This window comes from Grammomys surdaster, unplaced genomic scaffold (genome assembly GCF_004785775.1).
Source record: "Grammomys surdaster isolate TR1022 unplaced genomic scaffold, NIH_TR_1.0 371, whole genome shotgun sequence".
Taxonomy (NCBI): Eukaryota; Metazoa; Chordata; class Mammalia; order Rodentia; family Muridae; genus Grammomys; species Grammomys surdaster.
The window spans coordinates 4,161,308-4,176,557 of record NW_021604790.1 but is presented as its reverse complement, the minus strand read 5'-3'; the positions used below and the strand labels follow the sequence as shown (position 1 = coordinate 4,176,557).

Genomic DNA, 15,250 nt, shown 5'->3' with positions numbered 1-15,250 from the left:
CCCCTCTCTTCTCCTCTCCTCTCCTCTTCTCTCCTCCTTTTGGATAGGAGGTGGTACTATCCTACTTCATCATCGTTTTGAGAGGGAAGCAGTTTGAATCAGGCCAGGCCAGCCTGCTAGCTAATCAGACTCTCCAGCCTGTGGCAGCAAAGGTGAGCTGTGGTCAGGATGCTATCTCATCCTACAGCCAGCCAACTACCTACGAGCCCCTTCCTGGTCAGCTGCCAAATGGACAGGGAAGAATACAGGAGGCTTTTAAAGTGACTCTTATTTTCACAGGATATGTCTTGCTCATATTTTTCCCCTCCTCTAACTCTTCCTAGGTCCTCCCCCCTCCCTACCCTCTCTCATGTTCTTTCCCACTCTTAACAAAACCAAGCATAATTCAAATACTTAACTCACCCAAGAAATGGTGTGAACTTGGGATAGAAAAATGAATAAAATAAGATGTCCGGCCCTAAGGGGGCTTTCACTGTACTGAAAGACACAGTGAACAAGCAAGCATGTGCTATCCAGTAGGGAATACTACAAATAATGAACGGAGAAGAAGACAGACTGTGCTATTTTAATTTGGCATTTTTCTAAAGCACTAAGTTTAATCACAGTCTTGGAGGGAGGGAGTTGTGTATACACGGAAGATCAGGAGCAGCCAGTCCCAAGGTCCCAAGGAGGTGTTTGCTGAGGTATCCGGGGTTGTCACTTGTCACTGTGTCATACGGTTAACAGATAAGGACTCTTCCAAGGTTGTCCTAGTTACTGCTTGTGTACAGTTGGACACTGATCTCTTCTGTTAAATTGACCCCACAGTTTCCTCCCTATCAAAATCAGTGCTCAAGGGTGTTCACAGGACCCTTCCACTGTAGGTAATGCTCCTGCCCAGGTGTGAGAGGATCTCCTATTACATGCTTCTGGGCGAATCACAAAAAGCTCTAGGATCTGGCATCCCCCTGCAGCTAGAAAACCCATTTACCCATCTGGCTTGAGTCAGGAAGAGGAACTCTGGGGCTGCCTATGGGCAGCCTCTAAGACAGGCACTCCTGCCAGTGGGAGGCTGGTGCCATGAGATGAAGGGGCCATAGCTTTGTCTGGGCCACATGGCATGGAGAAAGGCACACAGGCAGGCAGACAGGCTCGTCACCTTGGGTTAAGCTGTAAAGAAAGGCAGGGCAAAGGTAGGTGTCTTGAGGCAGATGGGTTTCTGAATTCAAGGCCAACCTGGTCTACAGAGCAAGTTCCAAGACAGTCAGGGCTATACAGAAAGTGTCTCTGGGGACACACCAGGAGAGTAGGTAGGAGTCCATGAGCCCTCCTGTTTTGTGGCCCTGAACACTCTTGAGTTTTACACTCAATACCTAGTAGAGGTCCAAGCACACAGTAGGTGCTGAAGAAACTATAGGACTATATGCAAGCTCAGTATGTGCAGGGAAAACTTCAGGGGTGACACTGCATCTCCAAGTGACTGAGGACACTGGGCCGTGGGTATGACAAATCTCTCTCTCTCTTTTTTTTAAATACCCAGGCCAAACTGGGCATGATGGCACACAACTTTATTTTTTTTAATTTTTATTTATTTATTATATGTAAGTACACTATAGCTATCTTCAGACACCCCACAAGAGAGCATCAGATATCATTACAGATGGTTGTGAGCCACCATGTGGTTGCTGGGATTTGAACTCATGACCTCTGGAAGAGCAGTCAGTGCCCTTAACCACTGAGCCATCTCACCAGCCCGACAGATCTCTTAAGTGACCACATAATGTACTAAATCTGAGATCAGTGTCCAGTTGGCTCAGTTCTTGAGGACAGTGCTCGGTAACTGTGCTCAGGTGAGTTAGTCAACTTCTCTAAGTCTAAGCTTCCTTTTCCTTAAAGCAGAATCAAAAATCCTCGCTGACTCCAACGTGATGACTGAATGAGGCTGAGCACTTAGAGAGGCGCCCAGCACAAGAGGACATCCACACACGCTAGCTACCGTTATAACAGTTGTCAGTCATTGACACCTTAACAAGAGGAAGAGGAACCGGTGACCCTGGGTCCTCAAGAGCTCTGATTCCACTTGTCTATGATGTTATTAGTCCGTAATTCTATTTCTTCCTGGCATAGACATACTCATGCCATGATTTTATAAGGAGCCAACTCTGTAATCTGTCACATGATGGGGCTTTGGCCATAGGAACCTAGCCCCTCCTTGCTTTCTGGCATGAAGCATGCGCAAGGCCCCCAAAGGTTTGAGCACAGTGCCAGCCACTCCGGCCAGACATCCATCCATCTGTCCCGGGCCTTTCGCCCCACCCTCACCATCTGTCTCTGCCAATGCCCATCGGTCTGGGTTGGTCTCAGCATCAGATGACAAATGGCTGTATCGGAGGCCGTTGTGAGGGTGATGGATTGCATCCTATGAGGCCAGGCAGGCTGGGATGGGGGTGGGGCATCATCCAGTGCAAATTACGGAGGAATGAACGCCATTCATCACAGCCTGCTGCCTCCAAGGACAGGTGACACCTGTGTGGCTCCAGGGTGTCATTTCTCTTGAACACAAGCAAGTTAACTGAGCCTGACCTAGCCTGGGGTAGAGAGGAGAGAAGGGGACCTTTCCTCCAGGCATCCTCCCTCCCTCCGGGTTCTTTTTGGCTGCAATTGCCCACAGGCTGAGAACAATGCTCTACCTGCTCAATTCAGCCAGTGAGTAGTCTGAGGCTGAGAGGACCAGTGCCCCTCTTACCCTGGTGAGTTCTTCTGCCAAATTTACCCACTGGTGTTCAATCACTGATTGCTCTGTCTTTAGGCTCACTTAAAAACCCCTCTCTTTCAGAAAGGCTTCTTAGATTTGCCCTGCCCCTGTCCTGGCCTCCCAACACCTCCTTTGCAGCAGCCAAGCAGATGGTAGCGTGTACTTTCTCTTCTTCCTAGCTATACAATGAAGTGCTTTTAAGAAGCCGCTCATGGTTATACCCAGTAGCTATCTGAATTCTACAGTTTGTGAAACAGATTCTCAAAATTCAGTGCATTTAACCTCATAGATTCCCTTCCCTCCATTTGGGCAAAGGAAGGCCCAAAGAAGTCTAGGGCATAGTCTTCCTGTGGGTACCAGTCCTGAGCCCCACAGTTTGGGGTGTGAGTGAGCCCAACTAGGAGTCAGTACTGTACATGGATGGTTCCTGCAGGTCCAATACTCCCTTCCTCCACCTCTGCGAGGGAACAGAGGGCCATATGAATGCTGCTCTCAGTTGCAGAGGCCTCCTCTCCCAGTGGGCTCAGCTTTAGAAATGAATTCCTCTGGCCTTGTTTACATTCTTGAGTCTGTATCTCCACTGGCTGCTCTTCTGCCCTCTGGCTTTCAGTCCTGGGGACCTGGGCGAGACTGGGAGACTCTCTTCGATCCTCTGGTGACTTACACAGAATCTAATGCATTTGAGGCTGATGCAAGAATGGGGGAAAAAAAAAGAGTCTCCACTGCATCCTGTCTGGTACCCGCCCATCCCTGGGGCCATGCCCAGAATGAGAGAAGGCTTGGTCTTGGGGCCCAGAAGACCTAGATTTGGGTCCAGACCCTGCTACTATTGATAGTAGCATCCTGGAGAATTTATGAAACTGATTCATGGGGCTGGAGAGACGGCTCAGCAGTTGAGAGCACTGACTGCTCTTCCATAGGTCCTGAGTTCAATTCCCAGCAACCACATGGTGGCTCACAACCATCTGTAATGAGATCTGATGCCCTCTTCTGGTGTGTACTCACATAAATAAAATCTTTTTTTTTTTTTTTTTCCGAGACAAGGTTTCTCTGTGTAGTCCTGGCTGTCCTGGAACTCACTCTGTAGACCAGGCTGGCCCCGTTGCCCATGGGATGGTGAATGTGTGACACATTTGCCTCCTGTGCCCACAGCCAAGGCTGCTAGCTAACCTCAAGTCCTCGCTCACTCACTGACTCCAGCTCCAGATCTTTCTTTTCCATACAGGCCACGCCAAGGAAGGAGACCCTATGAGAACCTGGCATCCTGAGAGGTAAGGGGCAGGGGTGACTCACCAGAGACATTGCTGGCCAGGGACAGATTCTCACAGTGTTGATCCTGGAGGGAGGTGGAGACGGAGTTCAGCCCCAGAAGGAGAAGGGCCTGTGGGCATAAGGGGGTGCAGGACACTGTTAGGAGTGCTCGACAGTCTGACCTGACGATTCTTGCCCCTCCTCCTCTGCCCAGCATCCTACCCTTTCCCAGTCTCCTGGTGCCCTCCTGAATGTTTGGAACTGCCTGGTTCACAGAGGGCTGGGAATGGAAGCTGGTGTTTGTCTCTGGCCATCTCCACATGTGCAACCAGGTCCCTACAAAGGCATGTACACACATTTGCACCCAACCTTCTACCTCCCCTTTTTTATGTGTCAAACTCTGATGTACTGTACGATGGCTTGATTCTCCCTGGGGCCAGCATGCATGTGGCTATTGCAGATGGAGAAACTGAGGCACTGAAGAAATGATCGTGTCTGGGAAGATGGGTCCCTATTCTAGGGAAGGCCTTTGTCCTTTAACCCCACTGAGGGCTCTGTGTCAATTTGACTCCAGGATCACAGCTTTTTTGGAATGGGAGCAGCATGGCCCTATGACTGGAGGGCTGTCTCTTTTTGAATGGACATCCCCAACCACGATGATACCTTTCTTAGGTTACTGCTGCCTCTAAGGTTAGAGTCTGGGTGAGTGGGCTGTGTGACCTATCTGGGCCTCAGTGTCTGCACTCTTAAGCAAGTTCATCTCCCCCGTGTTTGAGAACATGTACCGTGCTCACATTTGGCAACTAAGTTAGGGAGTGATGTTATGATGTGGCTACACAAGGAGGACATACAGATCGACTTGAACTCAGTGGTTGTTATCTGCTCTATCGAAGTGGAGATGGGCTGGAGCTGTGTCTGTTGGGGGCTCCTTTGGCAAAGGGGTCCAGAAGCTTGTGGGGATAGGAGAGGGGCACTATCATATGCATCCTTTCCTTCACAGTGGGAGAAGAATCCCTAGGTTGGATGGCAACCCTGGACGTGTTCTCCACACAGCATTCCAGTCTTTCCTGTTCCCTTCTTTGCAAGCCCTAGGCTTGAGAGAATTATCCACAGGGCAATGGAACCCTAGTTTCTTTGACTGTGGCTGGTCAAAGCTTGATATATTCTCTCTCTCTCTCTCTCTCTCTCTCTCTCTCTCTCTTTTTTCTCTCCCTCTCTCTCTCTCTTTGTCCATTTGCCCATCCATCTCCCTTCAGAAGCTAGCATCCCCAGCATCAGCAGTACTCACTCCTCCCTTCTGTCAGATGTTGGTTACAAAGGCAGATTCTGCTGTCTTCTTTCCCACCATGCTTTCCTGACCAGAGCTTGGACCTAGCCCCCATGAGAATCACCCCTAATCCTGGTGACTTACAGAGCCACGTCATCCCCCTGGGTGTCTGCCCAAGTCTTTAGTGGGCTTTATCTGATTCATTTCCTCACTTCAAGCATCCTCCCTCCATCTCATCCTAGGGCTCTCATTGCTGACACAAGCTCCTCCGTTGTCCCCAGTCCCACCATCCCGTGCAGGTTCAGGAGCTGCTCTGCCATCAGCCCTGGGGAGAGTAAACTCACTCCAGGGCCTTGGTGGTGGTTAGAATAAACCCATTTGTTGCCCTGGCCCCAAGCAACTTCCCACACTTTATAAATCAGTAATTAAGTTTCAGTCTCCGGAGACGTGAAGAAATATCATCAGCCTCATTTTCCAAATGCAAAGGCAGAAGTGGAGAGAAGAGGAAGCCATGGGGCTAGCGGGTAGCTCTTGACAGCTAAGAGAAGGCAGTGTCCTCTTGACAAAGCTACGCAGCAGATCACTCAGAATCAGCAGGGACCCTGCTCTGTGTTCTCCCCAGAGATGGGTAATAGCTGCTAGGGAGAGAGGTCCCCATAGAAAATCCTGCTCTCCTTCACCTCTTAACACATACAGACAAATCAGCCAATCAACAAATCAATCAGTTATCAATCATTCAATCAACCAATCTCATTTCAGCCACGGGCAAGTTAAGTAAACTTCGAACCCTATTGAAAAATATTAGCCCACTGCCTGACTCCTACCCTGATCAATTTAATACTTAAAACATGCTTCCATGTTTTAGCTCCCCCTTGAAGACACATCATGCCCCGTTCCCACCTACTTACCCGGCATCCTCTCTTGCTATACAGCCCCCCTCCTGTTCTGGTCCACCTTCGCCCACACAGTCTATGTCTCTTCTAACCTCATCCAGCACCTGGTGACTCAGCTGTCCTTAGAGCCAAAACTTCTCTTTAGCACTCCAAAGCAAAGTGACTCAGTATACCCTTTCAGTGTCCCCTTGGTACACCCCCATGCCCTGCTTGTGTTAGGGATGTTCCCAATGGAATCCCTGGGGTAGCCCGAGTGTGTGAAAGCCAGCTCATTACCGCACACACTCAACCCAGCTCTAATTAGATGATGAATTCGAGGACCGGAAGCTTTTATTCACACATCTTAATGTCCTGGAGTTCATTAGAGCAGAAATCCAGACTTGTTGGGGCAGGGGGAAGAAAGAAGAAGAACCAAATGCCACAGGGCAAAGGGCTCAGCTGACCTTAAACCCTGTTGCTTATCTGTCTGTCTATCTGTCTGTCTGTCTTAGATCTGCTAGGTCACAGAGCTGTTTTCTGCTCACAGAGGACCCGGACTGCGTTATGTAAAGGCAAATACTTAAAATTCCTAAGCTGGTCTTTCCTCCCCTAAAAGGTCAGCTGTGTGGGAGAATCTTTACCTGTGCCCCTCCTGCTCTGTGGAGGTTTATGAAAGCTTCTAGCTAATTCTGAAATCCTACTTCCACAAAGGTCCAGTGTTTCCCTCTTGTGGACTGTGGGTCTCTTCCATAGTCATCTCTGTTTCCTGTCTCCGTCAGCAAGAGAAGGCTCTGCTGGCGGCCAAAGGCTCCCAAACTTTCCAGACTAAAGTGTTATCTTCCTCGTAATGAAGATTTATTTGTTTGTTTGAAGCCAAGCTCCCTAAGTAGTCAAGGCTGGTCCCAAACTCAAAATCCCTCCTGTCTCAGTCTCCCAGGTTCAAGGATTAAAAGTGTGTACTGCCATGACTAGATAAAACTGGGATTTTTTTTTTTTTAAAGACAAGGTTTCTCTGTGTAACTTGCTTTGTAGACCAGGCTGGCCTCGAACTTACAGACATCCTCCTGTTTTTGTCTCCCAAGTGTGCCACCGCACCCAGCAAAATTGGGAATTCTTAATCTGGGCTCCACAAACGCATTGTGGGCAGGGGAGTGTGAATTCCCTGTAATCAGTTGTGGAATGGTTTTTAAAAATAGTTTTTTTAAAAAACAAACAAACAAACAAACAATTTTTCTCAGGAGAGTTCATCATTGCCTCTTCTTCACAAGGCCCAGGCCTACATACAACCAGATCGGGGTCTTCTTAAATCAGACCAAAGTACACTCTTTGTGTCTACTCTGTTCTCTCCTTCCAGCCTTAGCACTGGACACTGGCTGTGTGTTCAGAACCACTTTTTAAACTTTGTGCAGTGTGTATGTGTGTGCATGAATGTGTTTTGTGTGTGTGTGCACATGTGTATTTGTGTGTGTGTGTGCACCTGTGAGAGTGTGTGTGTGTGTTGCATGCCCATGAGTGTGCATGTGTGTGTGAGTTTGTGCATGTGTGTGCATGTGTGTGTTTGTGTGTGCCTGTGTGTGAGTGTGTGTGCCTGTGTGTGAGTGTGTGCACGTGTGTTGCATGCCCATGTGTTTGTGCATCACATGAACATGGAGTTCAGAGGAAGATGTCAGATGCTGTCCTTTATTTCCTTCTCCCTTATTCCTCTGGGACAGGGTCTGCTGGTGATTGAGAAGTGCACTCGGTTAGTGAGGCTGGATGCCCAGTGAGTTCCTGGGCTCTGTCCCCTAATGTTGGGCTTATAAGCATGTGCAGTCATGTGCTACATTTTATGTAGGTATTGGGGTTCAAACTCAGGTCTCCATACTTAATGTAACAAGCAAGCTCTCTCACACACTGAGCTGTCTCCCAGGCCCCCACAACTAGTTTTAAAAAAAAAAAACAAAAAAACCCCAAGTTTTTAGTATCTCATAAAACTTGCTGTTTTCTTTTTTTAATAATACATATTTTTTATTCACTTTACATCCCAATCGAAGCCCCCTCCCTCCTCTCCTCCCAGTCCTGCCCTTACAAATCCCTCCTCTATTACCCCCTCACCTTCTCCTCAGAGAAAAGGAGGCCCCCTTTGTAGACATCTAGTCCCAGCAGGACTATGCACATCCTCTCCCGCTGAAGCCTAACCAGGCAGTCCAGGTAGGTGAAGGGGATCCAGTGGCAGCAGGATCCAGAGTCAGAGACAGCTCCCATCCCTGCTCCAATTGTTAGGGGACCCACATGAAGACCAAGCTGGACGTCTGCTACAAATGTGTGGGGGGACTACATCCAACTCCTGCTTGCTCTTTAGTTGAAACTTGCAATTTTCTGGCTAGCAGAGAAGCTAAGATTCTCTTAACAAGCTGACAGTGTGCACAGTTCACTCACTGGCGGGTGGCTGGGACTGTACCCACAAACAAAACTGTCTTACTGCTAATTCTCCGCAAGCCTTGAAGGTCCAGTCTGAGAAAGACAAGGGCACTCCGCTACTCAAAGAGGTCACCTGCCTTCAAGAAGCTGCACAATGGATGTCAGGCCCTGGCGAGCACAGGGCACCCACAGTGGGAGGCAGAACGGAGCCATAGAGAATCAAGGAAAGTGCTAAGAAGTCTCTGGAGGGCTGGTGGGAGGACTGGGCCTGACAGCTGCCTGCTCCAGCTCCAGCGTCCCTGCCCCCCAGGCCAGCACAGTCTGAGCTGCCACCCCAGTTCCCACTGTGACTTTGGCATAAAGGTTAATCACACCCAGAAAATGCTTATTAGAGACCGCAAATAACCACTTTACGGAAGCTCCATTTGGTCTTTGAGGCACAAAGTACAATCTTCTTTGATGGGACAATTCCATGATTATTAACCTTTTGGGGAGGGACCTAAGGATCTATAGGAGGGAGGGAGAGGTGGCCTGGAGGTAGCTAAGGCTACCCCCACCTCCTCAAAGTTTCTGAAGAATCAGGAGAGGGATCTGCCTTCCTTTCCAGGATCATCCTGGGAGGTGAGCTCTGGGGAGGTGTGGCCTCCTCACTGGGCCCTCTTCATCCTCCTAGAGCTTTGAGTGCTGTTCTTACTGAGTGACTGAGTGGGTGGCTGGCCCTTGACATGTAACTTCCTTTTATGTGAAGCAAGAACAGCGAAGTTGGGAGGTGGACCTCCCAGGGACCAAGGAAAGGAAAGCTTCTAGACTATGAGGCCAGCAGAGCCATTCTCAATATTTGGTCCCTCTGGAACTCAGAATTCTCCTTAGCTCTTAAGGGCAGGCTTGGTAGAACATCCATGAGACTGCTCCTGCTGCCGCCTGCCCCATGCCCTCGCTACCCCAGTCACCGTCTGCCCTCTTTGTAAGCATGCGTCTGGGAAGGGGTTTCAGCCTAAAACAATGGTGTTTTGTTGTTTACCTTGCTTATTTTGCAAGCCCTTGCTAAGCTGGGGTTCTATGTTCATGGAGCCCAAAGCTCAGAACTTGATTCATAGAAAAATAAAGGAATTCAGAAGCAGAGAGCATCAGGACAGCATCATACGCATACACACGCACACACACACACACACACATATACACACACAAACAAACAATTAACAGACAAAGAGCACCAGGACAATACAACACACAGAGACACACAGACACACAGACACACAGACACACAGACACACACACACACACACACACACACACACACCATGAAGACAAAAGAGTGTAACTGAGTACAGGGAAGAGGTTGCGTATCATGACCATGAGTGGGTTTCTGGAGGGAGGAAAGCCTGTGAAGGGGGGCATAGTCAGGAAGAGAAACATTCTTGGCCTGGGGAGACCCAAGCTGCTAGAGGTGGAGGATGCAGACACTAAGCCGAGATGGATTCGGGAGGCCAGGAGAGCCAACACAGATTTCCAGGCAGACTCCAGACAGACAACTGGATCTTATCAGTGCTATCATTTGCAGGTGTGGAAACTGAGGCCTGAAGGGAAATTGAAAGCCAGATCAGAAACTTGAGGCAGGTCCATTGGGCTTTGATAGGACTGAGCTCAGGAGAACATGGAGACCCTGGTTAATGGACCAGAAAAGCCCTGACTCCCCAGAGAGGTCAAAACCCCAGCTCTGCCCCTTGTTTGCTTTTTTTTTTTTTTAAAGATTTATTTATTTGATGTATATGAGTACAGTGTTGTTGTCTTCAGACACCAGAAGAGGGCATCGGATCCCATTACAGATGGTTGTGAGCCACCATGTGGTTGCTGGGAATTGAACTCAGGACCTTTGGAAGAGCAGTCAGTGCTCTTAACCACTGAGCCATCTCTCCAGTCCCCCTTGTTTGCTTTTGACATCACCCCCTCAGGCATGTTTGTGTGTAATAGTAGGAGGGTATATACACATGTACATGTGGGTGCACGTGTCTATGCACACTCACACGGAGGTCAGAGGTCAACATTAGTGTCTTCTTCTATCATATATTTTATTATATCAGTGTCAGAAGACACAGGCTGGGCTGACCAGTGAGCTCCGAGGATCTGCTTGTCTCCGCCTCCCAGTGCTGGGATAACCAGGCTTTTTGACATGGTGGCTGGAGATCGCAACTCCATTTACATTCACATTTAGAGAGCAGGTGCTTTACCCATCTGACTACTCTGACTGCTTTGATCGGTACCCTTTAGGAAGGCGGAGGGGAGTAAGCCAAGACGTGAAGGAGGGAGCACTTGACTCATAAAGCAGTTTCCTTACCCAGGCTGACTCCCCGAGTGCTCTGAAATGCTGGCACCCAGCCTGCAGAAGCAGGGCATGTTCAACTAGCACTTCAAGCCTCGTCTCTGCTGCCACAGACACATGCATAGTTGTGGGCTAACTGAACCTGGACAGGGGATTCTGGGGGTAGCGAGAGACTCCACAGGCAACTCCGTGGACTCCACGGGCTCACAAGTGTCAAGCAGAGGGGTCAGTATTGGTGAGGACTACAAACTCTACACAGACCAGCTGAGACATGGGACATCTTTGCTTCTTTTGATCCACAGAGGTCCCTAAAGATGAGTCAGGACAACACCAGACTAAGGACAGAATACATCAGTGTCCCATGTCCTTTCTCAGCCTTTCTGCCTTGCCCCACGCAATCCCTTCTCCCTCGCTGTGCCCCAGGCCAGGTCCTCCCCAACAATCTCTGTTGATGGTCACAACCTGTCCCCATCTCTAGGCAAAGAGCCTGTCTCCCCACCTCCATCCCCCCAGAGTGGGTGAGCAGTGAAAGATTATTCCAGGCAGACAAGAAATAATGTATTGTTGCATTTAATTAGGTTAAATTGCTGTTATACAGAGAAGAAAAAAAAAAACAGAAGGGGAAATCTCCTGCCTACACTCAAGGGAGTGCAGGCCTGGGTGTTCCCTACCTCCAGAGTGTCTCCCTGGGTCCTAAGTTCCCATGTGCCCTCTCCCACCCTACCCTTGCTCCTGCCTCACTTCCCTGCCCCTCTCATGGAGGCCTCATAGTGAGGTAGTGAGGCTGGACCTGCTCCACCCCAGCTCCTCTCATTGGGCAGTGGAGTTTACACATGGCCTTGGAGAACACCAGAGAATGTCTGCTAGCGCTGTAAGCTCCTGGGGTAGGGTCTGCGGCTATTCTGATATCCTCAATGAATTGAGAGATATGTGGAATGAATGAATGAATAAACAAACAAGACAGATTGAATTTCTCTTTTTGCCCCCTTGGCTCAAAGGGTCCTATGATAATTTCCACAATGACTTTCAACCCTCTCTCCTTCCTTCTCTTCCTTCCTTTTCTTCTTTTTCTCCTTTTTGGTTTTCTGGGACAAGATCTCACTCTAGCCTAGGAACTCACTATGGACCCTAGACTGGCCTTGACTCTTGGCAATCCTTTTGCCTCTGCCTTCTCATGCTGGGATTCCAGGCATGTGCCACTGTGCCCAGCTCCACCAAGACATTTTGACATCTCCTTATTTCTCCATTCCTTCTCTCCTGGCAGTGTGCATTCCTTCTCTTGCTCTGGGTTCCTGCACAGCATGCTTGCCTTGGATCAGCCGGAGAGCTGGTGAAGGGAAGTGTGGCTCGGACAGACCTGTTCTGGGACAGTGGACAAGTCACTGCCCAGCCTCAATTTCCACAAGTGTGAAATGAGTAGGACATTTGTTCTTGACATTCTTCTCTAAGTGTGAATGTGCTCTGGCTCCTAGACTCTCAGGAAAGCCCAAATCCAATCTCTAATTCAAGAGAGCTCCACAGAAAAACATCTTACTGCCCAGGTCCACTTGTGTAACCTTGAGAAAACCACTGACCTTCTCCCAGTCTTTTTCCTGTCTGTAAATGGGACTAGCTAGAATGAAATATCTATACCCAGAAGCTCTTGGAAAGATTTGGTAATTTAGTGCATACAGAGTAACAAGGGGCCAAGGGGCTGGCCAGCTCTACAGCAATGGTCTATCCCTCTGCTGAGTGCTTCTTCCGTGACTCAGTCTTCCATTCCAGAAATGCCCCTGCCTGGTCTCCTGCAATCACCCTCCATCACCAGTCTGTTCCCAGGAGCTGTAGTCACCTACAAAAGTGTGTGTGTGTGTGTGTGTGTGTGTGAGAGAGAGAGAGAGAGAGAGAGAGAGAGAGAGAGACCCTTGATGTTGATGTGGACTAGCTGGTTCTTGGGCATGAGGACATGGACTGGTACCTATTTCCAATCCCCATGATGATGGTTAATTTCCACTATAGGCCTGATTGGATTAAGAAAGAAATACAATGGCACCTGGCCTACAGAACAAGTCCCAGGATAGCTAAGCCTGTTGCGCAGAGACACTCTGTCTTGAAAAACCAACCCTCTGTACGTCCAAAGAGAAAGAAACACAACGGGGCTCACCTTTGGATGCTTCTGTAAGGGAAATTCCAGAGAGAGAGAGGTTGAGTTTTAATCAAAAAGGAGGGACACCCCACTCTGATTGTGGGTGGCAGCAGCCTGTGGCCTGAAGTCAGACAATGAATGAAGGGATGGGGGGGAGGAGAAGGTGAGCTGACCGTGAGCAAGCCCCTTCCTCTGTCTCTCTGTCAGGGCCGTGGGGCAAGCTGCTTCCACTGTGCCTCTTCTGTGATGGACTGTGTCCCCCTGGGCCATGAGCCAAACCAACGCTTCCTTCCTCCAGTTGTTTTTGTCAGTTATTTGGTCACACAGAGAAGAACAGTAACTAAAACACCTATCCCGAATCTGCCTGTCACCCACTCACTGCCCTACGTGAGTCTTAGTTATGGTTTCTAATGTGTTTCTACATCATCCCCAGAAGCAAGCTAGGGAAGAAAGATTCTATTTCATTTTACAGTAGTGCATGGGGAAAGTCGGGGAAGGAACTCAGGCAGAGGCCATGGAGGAGCAAGGCTTGTTCAGCCTGCTTTCTTATACAGAACCACTGTCCAGGGTTGGCATCACCTGCAGTGGCTGGGCCCTTTCATATCGGCTGTCGTCAAGAAAATATCAAGAAGCCTTGCCTATAGGCCAACTTTTCCGAGGCATTTTCTCCATTAAGATCCCCTTTCCAAATAACTAACTTGTGTCAAGTTGACAATAAGCTAGCTAGGATGGTATGACTTGCTCTCTGATAGCCTCAGTGACATGACTGTCCAGTGTAAGCCTCTGGCCTCCTTCCTTGCCATTCTATTTCCTGGTTTCACTGAAGACTTGCCCATTAATAGACTAAGGGGTAGTGTTTCTCATTGTAGTGGTATGAATAGGAATAGCTCCATAGGTTCATAGATTTGAATGCTTGATCACTGGGGAGTGGCACTACTTGACAGGGATTGTGGCCCTGTTGGAGGAAGTATGTCACTGGGGGTGGGCTTTGGGTTCCAAATGCTCAGCCCAGGGCCATTGTCTTTCTTTCTGTCTGCTTCCCGTGGATCAGGACGAAGAATTCTCAGTTACTCTCCAGCAGTGTGTCTGCCTACATCCTACCATGCTTCCCACCATGATGACACAGACTAAGCCTCTGAAAGCAAGGACCAATGAAATGTTTTCCTTCATAAGAGTCGTCATGGTCATGGTGTTTTTTCACAGTAATAGAACGTTGCCTAAGACTCTCATGTAATCTCAACTCACCCCAAGCCGGAGCCCCTACCACCACTCCACTGTGTACAGATGTCAAACTGGTGTGAACAGACAGTCTTGCTCACGGCTGTTACCCTAGCAACTGGAGGCACTGGAATGGAAGCCGCTCTCCTGCCCTAGCAAGACAGCTTGTTTCCCGAGCCCTTCTATAAGCCTGATGCATCCAAGTAGGTACAGGTTTTTTTTGCTTCTACATCTCTAAGTCACAGCTATTGCCGCAGCGTGCTGTAGAAAGAACAGGGAAACAGAGTCCCTTATGGTACCAGGAAGGGAGACAAGAGGTAAGTAGAACTTAGTTTGATTCTCACAGATGCACAGAGCCTGGGCTGAGCTCTAATCCTGCTCCCAGGTTGGGGAACTGGAAGCTATGAGCTGTGTGTGATCCCTGGATGCTGAGACATTTCCTTGAGGAGGCAGAAGCTAGATCCAGATGTCAGGACAGCTTTGGAGACATCAGCCTTCCAGGTGACGTCCCCCTGCCCTGGGGGGCTCTTGATCAGCTGCACAGAGACAAGTGTAAGGTGGGAGGTTGCCATGCAGTGGCAGAAGCTTGTCCTTGGAGGAGAAGCATTTCAGACATGATTTTGAGGAGGCTGGGAAGGAAGAAGGAGCCTGCTTGGCAGCTGGCAAGTGGGTCTGTTATAGAAAGCCTAGAGCCACTGTGACTGGATGTTTTGGTGAGCAGCTGCCTGCCAAGGCCACTCAGGAGCATGAGCTTCGCTGCTGCTGGACCAAGGCCCACTGAGCAGAAATTAGGAATAATCATGGGACAGGCCTTGCCTATGTTTCTCAACCAGGTGATGTGTGGCAGCAATCGGAGAGAAGAGTGACTGGCACTTAGCGGGTAGAGGCCAGAGGTGCTAAACATCCCAGTGTCCAAGACAGTTCCCACAGCAAAGAACTATTGTCCCAGGCACAGGGATTACTTGGTTGGTGAAGTGCTTGTCCTGAAGGCATGAGGTCCCAAGCTTGTCTCCAGAACCCACATACAAGTGCTGCATGTGATGTACACGCAGAATCCCGGGGC

General features: G+C 49.2%; 1 protein-coding gene across 4 annotated transcripts in view; it reads right to left on the bottom strand.

Annotated features, from left to right (window-relative positions):
* Positions 1-15,250, bottom strand: part of Crhr1 (corticotropin releasing hormone receptor 1) — a 42,667-nt gene that overhangs the window by 17,942 nt on the left and 9,475 nt on the right. For all 4 annotated transcript variants that reach the window (XM_028780459.1, XM_028780461.1, XM_028780462.1 and 1 more), the window contains exon 2: positions 4,028-4,115. In XM_028780459.1, coding sequence (XP_028636292.1) covers positions 4,028-4,115 — 88 coding nt within the window. The remainder of the gene's footprint in view (positions 1-4,027; positions 4,116-15,250) is intronic.